This window comes from Oncorhynchus masou, chromosome 20, assembly GCF_036934945.1.
Source record: "Oncorhynchus masou masou isolate Uvic2021 chromosome 20, UVic_Omas_1.1, whole genome shotgun sequence".
Classification (NCBI taxonomy): Eukaryota; Metazoa; Chordata; class Actinopteri; order Salmoniformes; family Salmonidae; genus Oncorhynchus; species Oncorhynchus masou.
In genome coordinates, this window is record NC_088231.1 from 6,062,074 (window position 1) to 6,085,266 (window position 23,193).

Sequence of the window (23,193 nt, forward strand, 5' to 3'; positions counted from 1 at the left end):
TGTATAGAACGGCGAACGTATTGCCAAAAACTACAAAGCCCACATGGCAGTGGTACACAAGACGCTGTCTGATGATGCTGCTTTGACAAAAGAACCCACACCCCTCAATAGTTACCACAGCCACAAAGTCATAAACCCCTCTATTTCTACAATATTCATAAAATGTTTTTAAAAACCTAACCTTAACCACACTGCCAACCTTATATCTAACCTTAAATTAAGACCAAAAAGCACATTTTTGTTTTCATTAAATGTTTTGCATATTTTGGACCAATTCGGACTTTGTGGTTGGGGTAACTAGTGAAAGCCTTAAATCATCCGGAAAAGGAACGCTATTGAGTGAGTTGAATAGCTATTTCGTATTTGCTTTCAACGTTAGTATCGTTTAAATTCATCTGATAGCCATTACATTGGTCAATTATTTAAATGTATGCTGAGTTTTTTTCATTCACAACAAATATATTTTTTTTTCAAGAAACATGCCACTGTCGTGGCGGTTTTGCACCAGTTAACGTTAGCTAGCAATATTAGCCTTTGATGGCAGTCGGTAGATAAAAGGCAATATGTGTAATTCTTGCCACTTTGAAACTTTCCTCATAGCAGGGAAATAGATTTCTGTTTAGTAAGCTAGGCAGATAAATGTCATTACTTAATCATTATTACCATATGCTTATTTGCATTCGCCTTAGCAAGATACTGACAGCTAGCTAACTCCCTTTTAATTTGTGCTTATACCTGTAACTTTTCTGCTTGTTAGTTAACGTTACAGGATCTTGCTATCAGAGACTAAATGTGCCAGTCTAAGAACTGAATTAAAATGTAGTTGAATGACAGTTTGAAATACATTTTCTTCTGATTTGTTCTCCTTCAACGCAGTGACGCTGGCCTACTTGGTGATGGTGTGGTTGTGAGGACCTGGACTACAAGGAAGGCACAGAAGACGACAGGCTGGGAAGCACTGAAACAACCATCATGCTCAGGAACTGCGCTCTCAATGTTAAGGACATCACTGCCATGCTGTCAAGTGCCCACTGACTAGCTGACCTCTTATAGGGCCCTTATCCCCTACTTTTTGACTTCATAGGAGGGCAGAAGTAGACACACTAACAAATGCAGTAAGAGGGAAATAATTTTCACCCACAAACAGACACACTCTTGAATTGAAACCATGGTGGATAACCGCTACGCTACGGCCCTGGTCATTGGCTCTGTTCTGAGTCTGCTGGCCACTGTCTATCTTTCCATTGCTGTGGGAACACAGCACTGGTACCAGTACCGAAGTCCTCCCGGCAACCATGAGGCCAGCAACGCTTCGGAGCTCCGGGAGGACTTCATCAACGGAGAGTTTGATGAAAAGACCTACAGCGACACGCTGTTCCGCCTCAACGGCACACTGGGGCTGTGGTGGAGGTGTGTGCAGGCACATGCGCCAGGCCAGTCACACTGGTTCAAAGAGCCTGGTAAGAACCTACACACACACACACACTAGAGTGGAGGAGCAGGGTCACTGAACCACGTTAAAATCATCTGCTAAATGGCATTTATTATATTACTATATATTATTATGATTATTTATAAATATATTATATTTATTACAGCATTCATTGCAGGTGTTGGTACAGAAACGGTGTGCTGGATAGACAGTTACACATAGCTGTGCCAATCAGTGTTAAACACTATGCTAATATTGTATTATAAAATAAAAGCCCTCTTTTTTTTGATACCCACACAGGAGGAACACTGGGTTTGATATTAGTATAAATATTTGGTGCTTACTTCCAATGAGTCCGGGGTTCAATATGATCGCAGTTTGTCGACAATGCAGCTTTTTAAAGGCAATCTCTGATTGAGTGGAAATCTGCCTCATTTAACCGTGAATGCAAACGTGTGAACATTGCCTTTTAAAAGCTGCAATGTCGACAACCCACATCAGATTGAACCCCGGTCTAACTCTGTCTCTTCTCTTGTATTCTCAGATCCTAAGATGGTAACACAGTGTGTGAGCTTCACTCTGCCTCAGCAGTTTGTACCCAAGTACAAAGACCCAGGGAATCACAACACTGGGGAGGACGTGCTTCGGACATGTGAGTCTTGCCTTGCAGCCACACACACATACAGTGCCTTTGGAAAGTATTCAGACCCCTTGACTTTTTCCAAATTTTGTTACAGCCTTATTCTAAAATGGATAACTTTAAAAAAAAATGTTTTATCCTCAGCGATCTATACACAATACCCCATAATGACACAGCGAAAACAGGTATTTCAATTTTTTTGCTAAAAAATTAAATACCATAGTTACATAAGTATTCAGACCCTTTTATACTAGACTCTAAATTGAGCTCCGGTGCATCCTGTTTCCAGTGATCATCCTTGAGATGTTTCTACAACTTGATTGGAATCCACCTGTGGGAAATTCAATTGATTGGACATGATTTGGAAAGGCACATACCTGTCTATATAAGGTCCCACAGCTGACAGTGCACTGACCATCTCGAATCCCACCGTACCTTCTCCGCTGTGCAATCTAGTTTCCGAGCCGGTCACGGGTGCACCTCAGCCACACTCAAGGTACTAAACGATATCATAACCGCCATCGATAAAAGACAGTACTGTGCAGCCGTCTTCATCGACCTTGCCAAGGCTTTCGACTCTGTCAATCACCATATTCTTATCGGCAGACTCAGTAGCCTCGGTTTTTCGGATGACTGCCTTGCCTGGTTCACCAATTACTTTGCAGACAGAGTTCAGTGTGTCAAATCGGAGGGCATGCTGTCCGGTCCTCTGGCAGTCTCTATGGGGGTGCCACAGGGTTCAATTCTCGGGCCGACTCTTTTCTCTGTATATATCAATGATGTTGCTCTTGCTGCGGGCGATTCCCTGATCCACCTCTACGCAGACGACACCATTCTATATACTTCCGGCCCGTCCTTGGACACTGTGCTATCTAACCTCCAAACGAGCTTCAATGCCATACAACACTCCTTCCGTGGCCTCCAACTGCTCTTAAACGCCAGTAAAACCAAATGCATGCTTTTCAACCGATCGCTGCCTGCACCCGCATGCCCGACGAGCATCACCACCCTGGATGGTTCCGACCTTGAATATGTGGACACCTATAAGTACCTAGGTGTCTGGCTAGACTGTAAACTCTCCTTTCAGACTCATATCAAACATCTCCAATCGAAAATCAACTCAAGAGTCGGCTTTCTATTCCGCAACAAAGCCTCCTTCACTCACGCCGCCAAACTTACCCTAGTAAAACTGACTATCCTACCGATCCTCGACTTCGGCGATGTCATCTACAAAATTGCCTCCAACACTCTACTCAGCAAACTGGATGCAGTTTATCACAGTGCCATCCGTTTTGTCACTAAAGCACCTTATACCACCCACCACTGCGACTTGTATGCTCTAGTCGGCTGGCCCTCGCTACATATTCGTCGCCAGACCCACTGGCTCCAGGTCATCTACAAGTCCATGCTAGGTAAAGCGCCACCTTATCTCAGTTCACTGGTCACGATGGCAACACCCATCCGTAGCACGCGCTCCAGCAGGTGTATCTCACTGATCATCCCTAAAGCCAACACCTCATTTGGCCGCCTTTCGTTCCAGTACTCTGCTGCCTGTGACTGGAACGAATTGCAAAAATCCCTGAAGTTGGAGACTTTTATCTCCCTCACCAACTTCAAACGTGCTATCTGAGCAGCTAACCGATCGCTGCAGCTGTACATAGTCTATTGGTAAATAGCCCACCCATTTTCACCTACCTCATCCCCACACTGTTTTTATTTATTTACTTTCCTGCTCTTTTGCACACCAGTATCTCTACCTGTACATGACCATCTGATCATTTATCACTCCAGTGCTAATCTGCAAAATTGTAATTATTCGCCTACCTCCTCATGCCTTTTGCACACAATGTATATAGACTCCCCTTTTTTTGTACTGTGTTATTGACTTGTTAATTGTTTACTCCATGTGTAACTCTGTGTTGTCTGTTCACACTGCTAAGCTTTATCTTGGCCAGGTCGCAGTTGCAAATGAGAACTTGTTCTCAACTAGCCTACCTGGTTAAATAAAGGTGAAATAAAATAAATAAAGTGCAAAAACCAAGCCATGAGATTGAAGGAATTGTCCATAGAGCTCAGAGACAGGATTGTGTCAAGGCACAGATCTCGGGAAGGGTACCAAAACTATTTCTGCAGCATTGAAAGTCCCCAAGGACACAGTGGCCTTTATTAAATGGAATACGTTTGGAACCACCAAGACTCTTCCTACAGCTGGCAGCCCAGCTCTTTGGCTTACTCTTTGGCCTGAATGCCAAGCGTCACGTCTGGAGGAAACCTGGCACCATCCCTACGGTGAAGCATGGTGGTGTCGGCATCATGCTGTGGGGGTGTTTTTCAGCGGCAGAGACTGGGAGGCTAGTCAGGATCGAGGGAAAGATGAATGGAGCAAAGTGCAGAGAGATCATTGATGAAAACCTGCTCCAGAGCGCTCAGGTCCTCAGACTGGGGCGAAGGTTCACCTTCCAACAGGACAACGACCCTAAGCACACAGCCAAGACAACGCAGGAGTGGCTTCAGAACAAGTCTCTGAATTTCCTTGATTGGCCCAGCCAGAGCCTGGACTTGAGTCTGATCGAACATCTCTGGAGAGACCTGCAGCAACGCTCCCCATCCAACCTGACAGAGCTTGAGAGGATCTGTAGAGAAGAGCGTGAGAAACTCCCCAAATACACGTGTGCCAAGCTTGTAGCGTCATACCCAAGTAGACTCAAGGCTGTAATTGCTGCCAAAGGTGCTTTAACAAGTACTGAGTAAAGGGTCTGAATACTTATTTAAATGTGATATTTCAGTTTTATTTTTCATTAATTAGCCAAAATTAGAATAAGGCTGTAACCTAACAAAGTGGAAAAAGCCAAGGGGTCTGAATGTTTTCCTAAGGCACTGTACATACACGGAATGTATGATCATACTGTAGTTCAAACAAGGTTCACTGGTTTTATTTAGTTTAAGTTTTATAAAACATGTATTTCTTTTTGTTTGTATATTATTTAGAATCTGTTTTAGGGACAGAAAGTAGACTGTGCGTGGGAGGCTAGGAGACTTGTGTTACATAGTTTTTGTGTATTTTGAGATTTCACGTCTTGCCACTGTGGGGTAGAAATGCATCAGGTGATGGGTCAAGTCCTAGGTTAGGTTTTAAAGGTAGACTCCGCCAGTGAGATGATGTAGATGCACGAAGTAAACCAGTAGTAGTGGGTCAATTTCCTTTACAACCAGCAGCATTAAAGAGCGAGGCTAAACCTCTCGGCTGTTTTAGTCCCGTAGCTACCACGATGTAGAAGCGTGAAGCGCACCCGTATACATGCACAGCTACTTTGTGTTAGAGCAAAGTCTTGCATCACGCTCCTCTCATTGGATGTGATCGAGTAGTAAGGCTAACGAAGCCGACTGTTGTCGATGAGTGAAGTCTGGGGAGGTGCATCTGTGACATGTAGTGGTTTTCTAACAGCAAGGCTCAGATCAACATGATGGCAGTGTCAACAAACCTGCGATTGTTTAGCTTGTTTTTACATTTATTTTTTATAAAAGTTGAAATTAACTTTTCTAAGCCCCCATATCACACACTCACCAGCAGAAAACATAGGCCTGACGTGTACAATGAATTGGTTAGAGGGGTCTAAAAGATCACTTTGATTTGTGTCCCCTTTTCTGCAGTTGCACCTCTGACTTTTGTCTACAGTGGGTTGCTTGAACCTTACCACTCAAACCCAATCTGTGACCCACCAGATTCAGAAGCTTGAAAAACCTGTTAGAATTTTTCCTAAAAATTGAGAGAGAAAAACGGAACATTTTATTTTATTTGTGTTTTTGAAGTCGTATAATTTTAGTTTTTCAAACAGGTTTGTTAATTTTATTTCAGTTTCTGGATTAGTTTTAGTGTTTCATTTACTATAATAACCTTGGTTCAAACTGTGTTTCATAGAAATGAGAGTTGAAAATTTGGTGGTTTCCACTGTTTGTTACTGACAGTCATGTGAACTGATCTCTTTCCCTTTCTCTCTCAAGCAAATAGACACAGTAATAAACATTGGTTTGGCATTATAAAGCTCTTTCTTCAGATATTGTTCATCTGTCTACGAATCTATAAAAATAACTTTATTTGTACTGCACTTTTCTGACATTTCTAAATTGGTTTCGCTCTGTGTCTGAGCAGACCTGTGGAGGTGCCAGTTCCTGCTGCCTCTGGTGTCCCTAGCCTTGGTGTTCCTCAGCGGGCTCATCGGTGTGTGCGCCTGCCTCTGCCGCAGCATTACTCCCACCCTGTGTGTAGGAGTGCTCCACCTGCTGGCAGGTTTGAGAACTACATGGATAATCACAATGCCTCTCAACACCCTTAATCCCACCACGCACAAACACACTTTACACCCAACAACACATGTAAAGTGTACTAATGAAAGCTAAGGGATTCATGAAGGTTAAATGTACAATTGCATGAAGTTACATTCATTGTTGTCCTTCCCATCCAGGTCTGTGCTCCCTGGGCACAGTGTGCTGCTTCCTGGCTGGCATGGACCTGCTCCACAGGGTCTCAGTGCTTCCCGACGGTGTGGATGGCTCCCTGGGCTGGTCCCTCTACCTGGCCCTCATCTCCTCACCGCTGCAGATGATGGCGGCTGCCCTCTTCCTGTGGGCCGCCCGGAGCCACCGCCAGAACTACACCCGCATGACTGCCTACCGGGTGGCCTAAAGAGACAGGGGTTTATTTCATATGTCAGGGTTGCGTTCAGTAAGAGCATAACATTTTGAAATGGAAAATATGAAGTTGTAGTGTTTCCAGTCACATGCGGACTCCAATTTGTAGAAGATGAGATTGTTTCTATGAAATGGCTACGTTTCTAAACATTTTACAAACTGCATGTTTTACTGAATGTGACCCTAAATGGCAGTCTACACAACAATGATTCATACTCCCGAGGGGTGTCCTACGAAGCAGATTTGAGTAGTTAGCAAGGTAACTTTGGTTGAGTCTGAGTTCAATTCAGGATACCAGTCATACGAAAGTGGCTCACCTTTTAGCCAAATACGTACATTTCTATGGCAACGAACCCTTCAGAACTAACCTGCTCCGGGGCAGACTAACTTGCAGCTAACTCCACATCCTGAATCCTGAGTTGAGGACCAATGAAATCAGATTCCCCTCTATCAACGATTGCGTTGTCATCCCTTTCATTTGAGGAAGACAAAAAATTCAATAATTGAATCAAATGTTTTGTTTGTGTAAAAAAATATTACTTAACACATTTAGTAATAACCAAATGCATTTCAAACTTCACGCAATGTAACACTTTTGTATATAACATCATAAATATTTTTGGGGGGTTGGAGTGGGAAGAAAGTGCTTGCGCGTTGACGAGCACACCAAAGACGGCATTCACGAGAAGTAATAAAACAAAGATGGCTGGTTAATTTTGGAAAACCCTGAGTAGTTTTAGCTTGCTTCATTGGACACCCCTCTGCTCTTGGAAGGCCTTTGTATGTTTGCGTCTGTCTTCGCCCAGCACCGAAGCTGTTAAAGGTCCTGATCTGGGTCACGTTCAGGGGGTGCAATGTACTGAAGCATTGTGAATAGAAATGGGATAAATAGAGCTGACATTTCTTACTCGTCATGTCAGAGTATCTGAAGGCACCACAACGTTGTGCCCTACTGAACCCAACTCGAGTGATTTTGTGCCGGGCTGGGACAAAAGCCTGCACACTTTGGCCTCGCCAGGACGAGGCATGAAGAGCACAGGGTGGCCCAATGATTCACTCTGAAACAGCTACGGATTTACAGTGTTGTCGTCATGACAATCCTCCCCGTTACTATACCTGAATGACAGATTTTAGGGTGACTGAATCTTCACAACACCTTAACTACACCATACAGGGTGGCCTAAACGATCACTCCACCTTAAGCACAACTGTTTGACAGCTGACACTAGCCAATAAAACCTCAAACGAGACATCACCTGTATAAACATATCCTAAGAGATTCATAAAGACAAGTGGTCAATTTGATTTTACGATTAATTTCTCCCCAGCAGCATGTGCTGTATGTGCATCAGGTATAACACAACCTGTGGTTGATGAGAAGGTGAGGTGCGTTTTATACGTTTTTTCTTGAAACCATGTGTTTGTAGGTGCATCTTTAGCGATGCTTTTTTTAAATTCAAGTAAACAGTTGGAGTCATATTTTGCCTTTGCTTCTGTTGCCATCTCTACCATTTATGAATGAAAGCTTTTTGCATCACTGCATGGATAGATAATCCTAGCCTTTTTTGTGGGTTTTCCTCAACTAAATATGTTTTTTTTTGTGGTTTTGTATTATGTGATCTATAGCGCGTTGTAGTGACATGACCCCATTTGCCTACATTTCATTTATTTTTATTTTTTTCAACATATGAGAATTTTCTGCTTAATTTCGTCATATGTTGATTGAATGTCACCTATTGGAATGTAACCACTTCTTTGCCATTGTCATCCATCTTTGTTAACTTAAACGTTTTGAATGTAAAGACATGTTGCCCTGTGTCGTTTTGACACCACTATAGCTAACCAGTGTTTTGATCTTCCTTTTGATGTTTGATGTTTTTTTTCGGTTATGTTGAAGTGTAGTTACAATACTTAGGTTTTCGGAAGCCTACAGTGTTTTGAAGCCAGCTTGAAACTACCAATGACAAGACAATTGACACTAACTCCAAGTACGCTTGGTAAATGAGCACTCAACAGATATGGTTTACCGGGACACATTTTATGAAGGGTGTTTAAATGTGTTGAAACACCTTGTGGCACACTGCTTAATTGTTTTCCATAACAATAAAGTAAACCTATGCTGACCTCCGGTCTGGTTGTCTGAGTGTTAATATTGTATGTGCGTGAGTGTGTTTTAAATAATTAAAATGATGTGTGTAACATGAGGAAAGACCACACCTTTAACAATTTACATCTTCTTCCCTCTTGACAATCAAACAATTTACAACTCCCATTCGCCAATCAATGGCTGTATATACTCACCCAATCCATTTCTTGTTCTCTTGATCTTTGATAGCGTTCTGCATCCCTCCACCACCCATCTCTTCTCTGCTCTTCTTGTTTTTTTTCCAGGATACATTAACTCTGCTGAGAAGCAGATACCACCAGGACTCCCACCCCAAACACTGTCTTCATCTCCCGATACCATAACGTCCAAGAAACCATCCTCCCGAAACCACCACGCTCTTTCAACCATTCCGAACCATTATGCTCCTTTAATCATCCAGGGTTCCTCTCGATGCTGCGACACTACCTCTGACACTGCCTACCAAGACAACCACCTATCAATCATCCAACTTCATGCCAAACCCGAGCTGTTTTTTGCATGACGACATTCTGCGTTGATACACTACATGACCTAAAGTATGCTCATTGAAAATCTTCCAAAAATCATGGGCATTCATTTGGAGTTGGTTCCCCCTTTGCTGCTATAACAGCCTCCACTCTTCTGGCAAGGCTTTCCACTAGATGTTGGAACATTGCTACGGGCACTTGCATCCATTCAGCCACAACTGCGTTAGTGAGGTCGGTCACTGATATTGGGCAATTAGGCCTGGCATTCCAATTCATTCCAAATGTGTTTGATGGAGTTGAGGGTAGGGCTCTGTGCAAGCCAGTAAAGTTCTTCCACACCGATTTCGACAAACTATTTCTGCATGGACCTCACTTTGTGCACAGGGTCGATGTCATGCTGAAACAGGATAGGGCCTTCCCCAAACGTATGCCACAAAGTTGGAAGCACAGAATCGTCTTGAATATCATTGTATGCTGTAGCATTAACATTTCCCTTCACTGGAACTAAGGGGCCCGAACCATGAAAAACAGCCCCAGACCATTATTCCTCCTCCGCCAAACTTTACAGTTCGCACTATGCATTAGGGTAGGTACCGTTCTCCTGGCATCCGCCAAACCCAGATTCGTCCATCGGACTGCCAGATGGTGAAGCGCGGTTCATCACTCCAGAGAACGCGTTTCCACTGCTCCAGAGTCCAATAGAGGCAAGCTTTACAGCACTCCAGCCAATGCTTGGCGTTGCACATGGTGATCTTAGGCTTGTGTGCGGCTGCTCAGCCATTGAAACCCATATCATGAAGCTCCCGACGAACAGTTATTGTGCTGAAGTTGCTCCCAGAGGCAGTTTGAAACTCGGTAGTGAGAACCAAGGACAGACGATTTTTACTCACTTTCGAGCTTCAGCATTCACAATCCCGTTCTGTGAGCTTGTGTGGCCTACTACTTTGTGGCTGAGCCATTGTTGCTCCTAGACGTTTCCACTTCACAATGACAGCACTTACAGTTGACAGGGGCAGCTCTAGCAGGGCAGAAATTTTACACACTGACTTGTTGGAAAGGTGTCATCCTATGACAGTAACACATTGAAAGTCACTGAGCTCTTCAATCAGGCCAATCTACTGCCAATGTTTGCCTATGGACATTGCTAGCTGTGTGCTTGATTTTATATACCTGTCAGCAACGGTTGTGGCTGGAATAGCCAAATACACTCATTTGAAGGGGTGTCCACATAATTTGTATAGATAGTGTACCTTGTAACCTAAAAGGTGTAATCTAAAAGGTGTCGTCTGTACCTAGCACAAACTTAAATGGAGCAATGAAATGCAACATTACATCACTATGAAGACAACTAATTAAACAGAAAATGTACATGTTTAATTGAAATACTAGATTATTGCATTAAAAAGTGCATCCTTTCACATACAGTATTCCTGAGGATATTTGGTGATGACTAAAAACAATAGAATTAAAAATCAATTGAAAATGAGGTTAGACTAGTAAGTGCTTCTTAAGATTAAGGCTCTGTGTGTGTTTGTCCTTTAATTTTCCTGCTCTTCAAATTGTCTCTCTTTTCCTCCCCCTCTACCTTCATCAATCTCTCTTCACTCGCAAGGGGGGGATAGTGAGTGTCATCTTTCGTGCCAGGTGGAATGCAATGCTCTTCTCATAGTATGCACACTCGTTCACAAAGTAGGGATGTAGGACTTCTACCCCTTCGTACTTCACCATCTCCCCGGAAAACATCAGGAACATGGGATCTCCCGGATGGAGGAGGCAGAAGTCACGGTCCTGGTGAGAAAGATTCACATCAGCATGCTTAGATTTTTTTAGATCATGTACTACTTCTATGCTGTGAAATTATACTAAAATGAGAACAATGCCTTCCAACCTTCTAATAGGGGGGGAAGCAGAATGTTGCTTGGGAGTGATCAGTGTACATAAGTAGTAGATTGAGAAAGTCCTGGTTGAAGGACTAGTGAAAGTAACAAAGTAAATGGTAATCGGCTTTCAGATAGCAATCCAATAATGCAATAATTTAGTAATTTGAAGAAGATTGAGCATTGGGATTGCTATTAAATTAGAGGCCGCTCACTCTTCAAGGCCTGGTCCACTGCTCTCATGTTTAAGTCATCTGTTGTTTGTGATTTAAGATAAGCTTCCTGTAGCTGCCAGTACACACTGAACTCGAACAGGCTGTAAGAGACACCGTGAGGAAATTTGGGACATTTTGTACATCATTTTATGTCTATGCAACAGGTCAAAAAGATTAAGATTACATGGGAGTTGTTTACTTTAGAAGGTGACCAATTCAGCCTTACAGGACACCGTATCATCTGATGTGTCTGAACAGTGCAGCGTGCTATTCAGGTAGGAGGCCATTTTTGAACTTTTTTTTATTTTTTTGTATCTTTACTGCATATCATTGTTATTATTGTAGGCCTGTTTATTCATCTAAACCAATTCTTGAAATATGCTAAATGTGTTTTGTTTCATTCTGTGGAGACATTTATGTTGGCTAAATTAAGTTTATTTTTAATGATGTGCTCTGTATTTAACTTAAGATGTGTTATAAGTAACTTTTGTAAAAAATAAAGATCATTAGCCTATAGCTGTCAGCATGTGTTGAGTACGGTAGGCACTTGCCTTTCTTGGTCATTTCTGCAATATAGACTGTTTAAATCTTCTGTGAAGGTTTTGTTTCATTCTGTTGAGCCATTTTCTTTGGCCAAATTACATTCCAACTGTAATGTTGTGTCTGCCTTGATATAATATTCTACTCATATTTTCCCTATAAACAATGACTTGACTTACTTTTGATATTGTCCCAATAAAATGTTGAAACGGTGTGGCTGCTAGCCTATTATACTGCAGGCCTATGACATGAAGGCAGTGCACTACGGCGCTCCAACTGACTCCGACAGTTGAACTTGAGGTGAGGAAGAAAGTTTTAGGCCTACCAGAGTTACTCCTATAATCTAACAATGTAATGTTTATCTTTATAAACAAATATTATAATAGAAAAATAACGAATTAGCCTCATGTACGCCTTTATCTGTATAGCAGACGCAGTAGCCTATCTGACAAGGACAAAGAAATGCATGTCGGTGTCATAGCATGCCGCCGGTATCTCTCTCTCTCTCTCTGGGGCTAGGCTTAAGCTTCTCTTCCTTTATATCTATTTTGAAATATTAATAGCATATAGTGCACACCTAAGCCTATACAATGCCCTGATGCATTTAGCGTACAAATCTCTGACAGCTGAACCGCGAGGTGGACAATTATTGTTTTAGGAAAATGCTTATGCTAAACATGGAAACAAAATTAATAGTGTTTTTGTAATTTGTTATAGGCTGTTTTTAAGAACATGTATACATTTGGTCATTATCCATAGTTTATTGTTGGCGTTGGCTGCGTGGGTGGACGCTCTAATGGATTAAGTACCCAATGCATATGGACTACCGGTAAATTTCTCAAATGTCCGATAAATAAAAACCTTTCCGACGACTTGTCCGGCGTCAATTTGTCATAATCGGAAACCCTGATATGTAGTATACTGTATACAGTATATAGTATAGGCTACAGTAGGCTACAATATACACTCCCCAGTGGCACTGATTCACCCAATGATGAAGATGAAGCAGAGGCTACTCACCGGTGATGGCCGATGAGCTCGTGCCAATATCTTAAGATAAACTACTTTGAAAAACAATGCTATTTACTCAGACTCATTCAAAAGTTGTTTCAAATTTTTCGGGCAGTAGGCATTTACTTTTAAAACGGTAGGCCTACGTTTTTCTCGAAATTGTATTTTGAAATTTGCGAAAGGCAAACTGGCAGCTGCAACCACCCATAGAAATATAATGCAAAAAAGACAGTTCCCATTCATGTCAGAACTGGCAGCCATTGATAGTGTACCCATGAGTTTAACAGTCAAAGTTCCATGGTTAGTTGGAGGTTCAAAAATAATTTGGGGGGATTATGTCTATGGCCACAACTCAACAACCTGTTTTATACTTGGCTCGCATGCTGCCCAAATTGCGGAGTTCCCGACTGTAAACGCTTGTGATAAAACTTCATCCACAGCTATTTTTTAGAAGCTATTTATCCTCTGTGGCTAAATTATGCACTCTGGTTTAGTATTTTGAAATATGTCATTTATGACTGTTCAGACAGGAGTAATATAACTTTAGGAGAAAACATTTGATTTTTGTTGCCTAATTATGGAAAAAGTATTTCAATTTATCAGGAAGTGCTGCAGCAGCAATGCATTGAAGGGTCCATGTACAGGACTTTAACCAACTGCAGGAAGGTTCAATTATATACAAGGGCAGAAGGTTTCTGAACCTGTAGTTGGGGATGTATGGCAGCAGTGATTTGATTGGTCTCTGGGTCTCTTGGGTAGTCGATACTCTTCACGAAGGTGTACACATCGTCCACCTCCCCACCTTCAAAGGCACTTCCTGGTAGAGATAAGATGAGAGATGGTTTGTAATTGGTTAATGACTAGAATAGAATCGAAAATGTCATTTCTCTTGAAAGGGAACTTGTCTTGATACATATATATACATTATATACAAGAGCACAGGTCAGTTATAATACACAAGATAGGAAAAAATATACAAAATACAATAACCACAAATGCCGTGAAGACAACATAGTGTTGAATGGTAGGCCCTTGTGCTTGAAGAAAATCTAACTGTATCTGTTCCTGGTACGTGGGAGCTAAATGCGTGTAGGTATGAATGATGTTAATGCTATTCATGTTGTTGACCAAGGCTGTAGGCCAGGTAGAGATGATCAAGGGTTGTGTACTCTGTGTGTAGGGGATGTGAGGGGTCAGCAATGTTTACGGTTGATGGGAGTTCAAGTACCTGAGTTGAAGCACTGGACCCAATCTAGTGTCTGGTCGACTGCCTCCTTCATGATGTTGAAGATGTCGGCTCTGACCACACCATGGGGTTGAGGTCCCACCTCTATCGCTGTGGAGTGACAGCACTAGAATGAATACATTTGTCACGCAAATGGGAAAACATACAGAAAAAACACTGGTTTCCTATGACAGGAAGAAGATTGCATGGTGTGTTTCCTATGAACACACAGCACAAACACTTACAGAAGCCATGCTTGCCCAGGGAGTCCTGAGAGTAGACATCAGCTAGCGGTAGATCCAGCAGGATAAACCTCACTGGCACTGAGGTGATCTTCCTCTGAGAATACAGATTAACACTTTACACTCCCATATAACCCAGATTGTAGGAGTAAAATGAAGCCCTTCTCATAGAAACCGGGTCAGATGGTGCATGCACTTCCCCTTTAAGACAGTAATGGAGTCATGTTGAAATTATACACTCCAATCAGTCCAGCCAGCCAAATTAAGTTTCCATCCAATTGGGAACAGAGTTTCATACGAATATTTTAAAATCTGCATAAAGAAAATATGCCAATTTTCCCACCAGTGGTGTGTTTCCACCAGATGTACTTTTTCGCAATGCGTTTCCATCACATTTTCAACTCTAAAAAAAAACTGTTGAGTTAAATAGCAAATGTTCTTGGCACTCGCACTCTAGCAAACCGCAGCGCACAACAGCTTGCAGATACAGTGCGGGTAGGCTATGTGGGTAGGCTAGTCTACGTTGCAAGATTATTATGGATAAGAGCAAAAATGTTTTTTATTTGTCAAAACGGCAGTCAAGCATCGATCATCATGTCACCAGAATAAGACCCGAGATATTTATTGGAAAGGAGCATCAAGCACTTTCACCATCTGTAACCTAATAAACTGCATAGTTTCCCGAGTCGTAGTGGGAGGACCACACACCATATCACCGTGCGACTCCAAGTTTACTTAAACATGATGGTTATTATATCAATATTTGCGCATTAAATGTGTTTCCACCGCCATTTCTTTACAATAATACATTTTTTCTACGCAAAAGGTCCCACCATATCGAAGGAACATTGATAAATTGTACCGAATCTTCCTGTTTCCATCGCAGCTGTCATTATTTTTGTTACACAGTGTGACTTTACTCGCATAAAAACTGTGGATGGAAGCATGGTTAAAGACAGCAACAGACAGACTAATTTCCTTCCTCATCCAGACAGCAATGCTTCCAACCATGCTTCAGATTAACCATCCACTTTCCCTTTAAAACAGATTTTTTCTTATTTTACCTTTATTTAATTATTTATTTTACCAGGTAGGCTAGTTGAGAACAAGTTCTCATTTACAACTGCGACCTGGCCAAGATTAAAGCAAAGCCGTTTGACACATACAACACAGAGTTACACATGGAATAAACAAACATACAGTCAATAATACAGTAGGGGGGAAAAGGAAATAAAGTCTATATACAGTGTGTGCAAATGAGGTAAGATAAGGGAGGTAAGACAATAAATAGGCCATGGTGGCGAAGTAATTAGAATATACTAATTAAACACTGGAGTGATTTATGTGCAGAAGATGAATGTGCAAGTAGAGATACTGGGGTGCAAAGGAGCAAGATAAATAAATACAGTATGTGGATGAGGTAGATTGGATAGGCTATTTACAGATGAGCTATGTACAAGTGCAGTGATCTGTGAGCTGCTCAGACAGCTGGTGCTTAAAGCTAGTGAAGGAGATTTGAGTCTCCAGCTTCAGTGATTTTTGCAGTTCGTTCCAGTCATTGGCAGCAGAGAACTGGAAGGAAAGGCGGCCAAATTAGGAATTGGCTTTGGGGGTGACAAGTGAAATATACCTGCTGGAGCGCGTGCTACGGGTGGGTGCTGCTATGGTGACCAGTGAGCTGAGATAAGGGGGGCTTTACCTAGCAGAGACTTGTAGATGACCTGGAGCCAGTGGGTTTGGCGACGAGTATGAATCGAGGGCCAGCCAACGAGAACGTACAGCTCGCAATGGTGAGTAGTATATGTGGCTTTGGTGACAAAACGATGGCACTGTGATAGACTGCATCCAATTTGTTGAGTAGAGTGTTGGAGGCTATTTTCTAAATGACATCGCCGAAGTCGAGGATCGGTAGGATGGTCAGTTTTACGAGGGTATGTTTGGCAGCATGAGTAAAGGACGCTTTGTTGCAAAATAGGAAGCCGATTCTGGATTTAATTTTGGATTGTAGATGCTTAATGTAAGTCTGGAAGGAGAATTTACAGTCTAACCAGACACCTAGGTATTTGGTAGTTGTCCACATATTCTAAGTCAGAACCGTCCAGAGTAGTGATGCTGGACGGGCGGGCAGGTGCGGGCAGCGATCGGTTGAAGAGCATGCATTTAGTTTTACTTGCATTTTAGAGCAGTTGGAGGCAACGGAAGGAGAGTTGTATGGCATTGAAGCTCGTCTGGATGTTAGTTAACACAGTATCCAAAGAAGATCGCTCTTAATTCCCACGCACGGAAACAAAACAACATAGAGAGCCTATTTTATGGCCCACATTGGGGGCTGGCAGTACAACTAAGGACAAGGGGACGTTGTTTCAAATATCAGGTCTTGGATCAGTTTCACCTAATCCTTAACCCTCATTTGATTTAATTGAATTGAAACTCTGCTCACCTTGATTTGTCTATAGATGTGCAGGATGACCCAGTCTTGGGCAGAGTAGGAGATGAGACTGAGGCCCATGTTGGCTGTGGTGTTGTGGAGATCACACACCAGGTCCATGGCCCCCGCGCTGCCCTTGGGCCCTAGTAGAGTGTTCAGCTCCTGGGCTCGCCTCACCTCGTACGGAGTGGTGTCCGTCACAGGTGAACTAGGGAGGGAGAGAGAATGGAGACAGCGGAAGAGAGAGTGGGAGTGGGAGAGGCAGAAACAGAGAGTGAACATACTAGAAGAAAGGTGTATCGCCTTGGCATGGGAGAACAACCAACAACTCATCTTTGCTGGTGAGAGACTGAGAGGAGGAAGTAAATGCCACCAAACTCTTTGGGATGTCATCCCTTCAGCTCTGTAGGGTTGAATAAATCTTGAGTATCAATAAGTACTAAGAATGAATTATGATATAGTCCCATAAATGCAAAACCTTTAATAGACTGTTCAGATAGCAAGGCACATAACAACCCAGGCTGCAAGGTTCAGAATATTCCAATACAAAGCTATCTGGAAATGTTGCCATGACCACATTGTTAATTTACTGACTCCACAGTGGAGGAATATATTATTTGGAAGCTATCTTGTGTATGCTTCCTTGTCTCTTTACAATGCATTGTAAGATCTCGTCTTTGATTCATACAGTTCACACCTGAATAGTTAATTTGCCAACAGGTCCATACTTGTTAGTGGTAAGATGATAGGATACATTTGTAGTTTTGGTGGACTATCCCTTGATGGATCACACTGATTGCATGTGTAGTTTCATTTGTGCTTATGGCAACCTTTACCTGAGTATGGCGTCGGTGAAACAACGATTGAGGTCCACGTCGGTGTAGCGTTTGCACATTTGGACGGCACGCGGGTTGGATATGACTGTGGTCAAGGTCGCCGACCCTACCTTCTCCAACTTCTGCAGCTCCCTCACCAGATACACGCCCGACATCTCATTGCCATGGGTGCCACCACAGAGGGCGACACGGGACTGCGGTGGGAGAGAGACTGGCTCCATCTGCTGGCCAGAGAGAGAGAGAGAGAGAGAGAGAGAGAGAGACAGAGACAGAGAGAGAGAGTGTGAGAGAGAGAGAGAGAGAAAGAGAGAGAGACAGAGAGAGAGCAAGACAGAGAGAGAGAGAGACAGAGAGAGAGACAGACAGACAGAGAGAGAGAGAGACAGACAGAGAGAGAGAGACAGACAGAGAGAGAGAGAGAGAGAGACAGAGACAGAAAGACAGAGAGAGAGAGAGACAGAGAGAGAGAGAGAGAGGTATTGTAAAATAATAACCACAGTGTAAGCAAATAGTCATCTTTGAGCTCTCTATCGCATTACACATTACCAGGGCCATGGTAATGTGGTGAGCAGACATTTGCCTCAGCCCTTTTCACCACTTCTGGATCTGCTGATGAGTATTTCTGTCTTCTCATACAGGAGCAATAAAGGCCTAGTTCCTTGTTAATATGCACTTCTTATTTGATCAGCCAGTGCTGCAGCACCCTCAGCACCCCTAGCTATGAATGCCATACATTGTTAATCTTTCACTTAAACAATGGGTAAACCAGAAAGATACGTTTTAGGCTAGGCCTACTGTCATTCATTACAGTTTTGTGGTTTTCAGCCAAAATAAATCACCTGGGTCAACATTACAGCAGGCTAAACTTGCCTGGCAGGTCAGTTCACTTGCCCCAGAACAAGGTTCCGGAGTTTTACCTGGTTACAATCAGGAATCAAATAAAATTGAACCACCACTCTGAGACCTGTGGTGCCACCTCTGCTCATCACAGGTACAATAGTCAGACAATGCCCTAAATAACCCCAGAGGCCCTAGAGGTATTCCCGGCTATTATGTTCACAGTCTACTATGGACAACTCTCCGCAATAAGACCATTACTTCTTCTGGTTCCGATGTCCCCAGGGGTGGTTAAGTGATTCCTCATGGGCTCCTTGGTCCAGGTTTACTGTATGAACTGAGGCTTGGTAGAGTTAAGTTAATTGTTTAGATTCCAGTTAAGGAGCATTGTTAGGATCCAAGCTGTTTACCATTAACCATGGTTGCACTAAAAAATCTCTCTCTCTCTCTCTCTCTCTCTCTCTCTCTCTCTCTCTCTCTCTCTCTCTCTCTAACTATGAATGCACCAACCTTCACAGTTTTCGCAGGCTAGTGAGGGTCAGCGGTGTTATTTGAAACAATGGGTAGAGGAGAGTGGGGTATATTGAGGCAAGGGTTAAGTTGAGCCACCAGTGTTTCTAGGAAAGCATACACAAAATGAATCATTTGACCAAGTTTTTAGGAAGAGGTCATCATTTCATGGACTCTGTGAAGGAAGAAACCACATGGAAAAAGTTAGTTCAAAAAATGTATTTTTAACAAGTAAAATAAATGTTTGGTGTTAAAGGTTTCATGACGCTTATCGAAGCAAAAGTAGATCATTTTAAGATTATTCAATTCATCCATTGGGGTCTCTATAAGCTTCAATATGAGGTCCGAAAACCTAGCATGAAATGACCATGAGGTAAGTTGAGCCATTGGCAAGTTGACCAAATTTAAGTGTTTAGTTCCTATACGTATCCAAAGCATTATCACTGGGATATGAGGTAACAATGAGTGTTAATTAAACGTGTTATAATCGTTTGTTAGGTATTAAGCTTGTGTTAAAAGATACTTAAAATTATTAAAAGACAAAAAAGTGATTATGTGGAATTGTGTTTGGCAAATAAAGATAAATATGGTCTTAAAGTTAGTGGTTATATTTCATTCAGTACAGAAATGTGTAGGTGGTTTCACTTAACCTGTCCCACGGTGTCACGCCCTGACCGTAGTTCCTTTTTTATGTCTCTATTTTGGTTGGTCGGGGCGTGAGTTGGGGTGGTCATTCCATGTTGTTTTTCTATGTTTTCTATGTGTTTGGCCTGGTATGGTTCCCAATCAGAGGCAGCTATCTATCGTTGTCTCTGATTGAGAACCATACTTAGGTAGCCTGTTCCCACCTGGTGTTTGTGGGTAGTTTTTTATTCCTGTTTTGTGTTGTGTCACCTTTCAGGACTGTTTCGATTTTCGTTGTTTCACTTTGTGATTTTGAATTTCATGTTCAGTTTTATTGAATTAACATGGACACTTACCACGCTGCGTTTTGGTCCGATCTTTCCTGTTCCTCAGATGAAGGAGATCGTTACACACAACTCAACTTACCCCATACCTGTGGTAAATTGTGCCAGGAGACAGCTTTTTTTGGACAAACTTTGTTTTCAAAACTGTAATGTTTACATGAATCCATTTGGGGCGGCAGGGTAGCCTAGTGGTTAGAATGTTGGACAAGTACCCAAAAGGTTGCAAGTTCGAGGTACAAATCTGGTACAAATCTGTCGTTCTACACCTGAACAGGCAGTCAACCCACTATTCCTAGGCGAGTCATTGAAAATAAGAATTTGTTCTTAACTTACTTGCCTAGTTGAATAAAGGTTAAAAAAATGAATTCAATTAATGTTGCATTTAGGTAACAACCATTGTAAAACTATTCAATGCAGGACACTAAGGCCTGACCTCATAGCTTCTATTCATTGTATGTTACTTATCCACAGTTGAAGAATTTGACTCAGATATCATATCACTGTTTTTTGTGTCACTGGGTCATTGTAAGAGCAGGGGAATCATCTTCAGGTTTCTGTCTCTATCTCTGTCATACTCGGTTTTCTCTGTCTTTCTCTGTCCGTCTTTGTCTTTCTCCATGTTATTCTCACTTCCCCTCAATCTAATCCCAATCTATCATCAATTATTCTACTCATCAGCTGCTCACCAGGACATTGATTAGCTGAATCAAGGCTAGAGCAAAAGCCTACATAACCAAGCTCTCCAGAATGCTTGGCCACCTGTGCTCTAATCTATAAGTGGCTTCTCCTAATGTATTTTTTTACATGGCACATGCTATGGAAACCAACTGTGAATAGTATAAAGCTATTTTCATAGAGAATGGTGTTTCTCAAATGCTCTATCATAAATATATAAAGTGGCTCTCAGAGCTCATATTGTATAAATCCATCATGGTGTCACCATACACTGACAACAATGTTTACATCCTGAACTTTAGCCCTCTGTCATATAACATGTACGGAACTTTAACCCTCTGTCATATAACGTGTCCTGAACTTTAACCCTCTGTCATATAACGTGTCCTGAACTTTAACCCTCTGTCATATAACGTGTTCTGAACTTTAACACTCTGTCATATGAACAGACCCACTTTGTTTGTCTTCACTGTGCCAGAGAGCAAAGGAAATCTAAATTCCGGGACAAACAGGCAAGCAGGAAATGTAGCAGTTGATATACTAGTATGTGTTTTCTGGCCACTCAGTTTCTGCACTTCAAGGCACACACATTGTATGTATGTATACAACACACCCCTCCCACAAACAAGTGTGCAGTCACACAGACACCAGCTGTGCAAGTATACACGCACTCACACTCAGTCACTAACACCCAAAGGAATCCATATGAGAGACAGGTAAGAACTCTCAACATGGTGTAGAGAAAAGTATAAGGCTAGCAGTCTTACCGTGTGGTGTAGGTGAACGTTCCTTCCCTGGCTGGGACTACAGTCTCCCAAGTTATACTGAGCAGTCAGCAACCTTTGAACTTTTCAACTAGCCCACCCATGCGTGAGCCAAATTTCACAATCTGTAAACAGAACAAAACAGGCACTACAGCAGGACTTTTCAATGACAGAGGCAAGAAAGACCTGACACACACACCACGCAAACACGCGCAAGGGTGTGCAAAGACACACACACACAACAGCAGACGACGCCCTTAGCAAATCCCCAATTTTCACAGACGGAACTTTCTTTAATCTATCCCTCCCTTATTTCCTTTCCCCTCTTCCTGGTGCCTCCTTCCCATTAATGTTATTCTCAGATCAGATTTCAGTTGGCAACATTTATGATGTAATAGGAACTCCCTCTGCTGGTCCTAAACCACTGCAGTACGAAGTGCTGAGTCTCCCAGAGAGAAAAAGACAGAGAGAGAGAGAGAGGTAAGACATTGATTGTGATCTGAGCCATCATCATACATTTTTCATAAGTTGTTAGGTGCAAGGTTTGTGAGGGGAGAGGAAGGAATGGATGAGAAATAGAAGGTTAGTGGGGGTGGGGGAAAGGAAGGGATGGATGAGAAAGAGAAGGTTTGTGAGGGTGGGGGAAAGGAAGGGATGGATGAGAAAGAGAAGGTTTGTGAGGGTGGGGGAAAGGAAGGGATGGATGAGAAAGAGAAAGTTTGTGAGGGTGGGGGAAAGGAAGGGATGGATGAGAAATAGAAGGTTAGTGGGGGTGGGGGAAAGGAAGGGATGGATGAGAAAGAGAAGGTTAGTGCGGGTGGGGGAAAGGAAGGAATGGATGAGAAAGAGAAGGTTAGTGGGGGTGGGGGAAAGGAAGGGATGGATGAGAAAGAGAAAGTTTGTGAGGGTGGGGGAAAGGAAGGGATGGATGAGAAATAGAAGGTTAGTGGGGGTGGGGGAAAGGAAGGGATGGATGAGAAAGAGAAGGTTAGTGCGGGTGGGGGAAAGGAAGGAATGGATGAGAAAGAGAAGGTTAGTGGGGGTGGGGGAAAGGAAGGGATGGATGAGAAAGAGAAGGTTAGTGCGGGTGGGGGAAAGGAAGGGATGGAAGAGAAAGAGAAGGTTTGTGAGGGTGGGGGAAAGGAAGGGATGGAAGAGAAAGGCCAGTTTCCAAAATGCAAAGTCGGCAATTGACGTATCTTAATCTACTGGTAGATTAATTCATAGCTTATTATTATTATTATTTATTCATAATTATTAGTCATAGCTTTTTACTATGTAATTACCGTTTTAGTGTCATTTTGAGTAAATACTTGCTAATGTCTATACCGTAAAATAAAGTTTTTCCAAAGCATATACTTTCCCTGTGTCAACTAATAACATTCTAAAGTGGGTGTGTTGTACATCTAATGCTTTCTTCATTTTCTTCCTCATTGCCCTCCCTCTTTGACCTGTTTTGTCCTTCTTTTCCATCTTCCTTTCGTCTCCACCCCTCTCTCTCTCTCTCGCTCTCTCTTTCTCCAAAGCTGTAATTAGCCCACTAATCCTGTTGGGTCAGTCAATCACACATAAAGACTCAAACAGGACAGGAGAGACTAGGAGCAGAGGTGGCACCACAGAGATCTCTTCTTCCTGATGTAAGTAGGTAAAACTCCAGAACCTACTTGTAGCAGGAACCTTATGGGTTCGCC

General features: G+C 42.5%; 2 protein-coding genes across 11 annotated transcripts; one reads left to right on the forward strand and one right to left on the reverse strand.

Annotated features, from left to right (window-relative positions):
- Positions 1-229: 229 nt before the first annotated feature.
- Positions 230-8,891, forward strand: LOC135506763 (claudin domain-containing protein 1-like). Its single transcript, XM_064926131.1, has 5 exons — positions 230-339; positions 877-1,460; positions 1,977-2,084; positions 6,223-6,360; positions 6,536-8,891. Exons 2-5 carry the CDS (start codon positions 1,169-1,171, stop codon positions 6,754-6,756), a joined length of 759 nt encoding a protein of 252 aa, XP_064782203.1. The 5' UTR covers positions 230-339; positions 877-1,168; the 3' UTR covers positions 6,757-8,891.
- Positions 8,892-10,726: 1,835 nt separating this feature from the next.
- LOC135506761 (N-acyl-aromatic-L-amino acid amidohydrolase (carboxylate-forming) B-like) lies at positions 10,727-21,849 on the reverse strand. Of its 10 annotated transcripts, none has more exons than XM_064926126.1 (9): positions 21,506-21,849; positions 19,096-19,202; positions 18,847-18,922; positions 17,749-17,969; positions 16,925-17,120; positions 14,488-14,581; positions 14,246-14,353; positions 13,719-13,834; positions 10,727-11,162 (listed from the first exon to the last, which is right to left on the reverse strand). In XM_064926126.1, exons 4-9 carry the CDS (start codon positions 17,967-17,969, stop codon positions 10,965-10,967), a joined length of 933 nt encoding a protein of 310 aa, XP_064782198.1. In that variant the 5' UTR covers positions 18,847-18,922; positions 19,096-19,202; positions 21,506-21,849; the 3' UTR covers positions 10,727-10,964. The 10 variants fall into 10 exon arrangements, with proteins under 10 accessions (XP_064782198.1, XP_064782199.1, XP_064782194.1 ...); XM_064926127.1 differs by having other exon boundaries at positions 17,749-17,972; XM_064926122.1 differs by having other exon boundaries at positions 18,847-18,928.
- Positions 21,850-23,193: the final 1,344 nt, after the last annotated feature.

Coding starts and splice junctions, on each gene's coding strand:
- LOC135506763 (XM_064926131.1), top strand. CDS start 1,169: ATGGTGGATAACCGCTACGCTACGGCCCTGGTCATTGGCTCTGTTCTG. Junction 2,085..6,222: donor GGAGGACGTGCTTCGGACAT/GTGAGTCTTGCC, acceptor GTGTCTGAGCAG/ACCTGTGGAGGTGCCAGTTC. Junction 6,361..6,535: donor AGTGCTCCACCTGCTGGCAG/GTTTGAGAACTA, acceptor CTTCCCATCCAG/GTCTGTGCTCCCTGGGCACA.
- LOC135506761 (XM_064926130.1), bottom strand. CDS start 17,969: ATGGAGCCAGTCTCTCTCCCACCGCAGTCCCGTGTCGCCCTCTGTGGT. Junction 17,121..17,748: donor TTCACCGACGCCATACTCAG/GTAAAGGTTGCC, acceptor CTCCCTCCCTAG/TTCACCTGTGACGGACACCA. Junction 14,582..16,924: donor ACATCTATAGACAAATCAAG/GTGAGCAGAGTT, acceptor CTGTATTCTCAG/AGGAAGATCACCTCAGTGCC.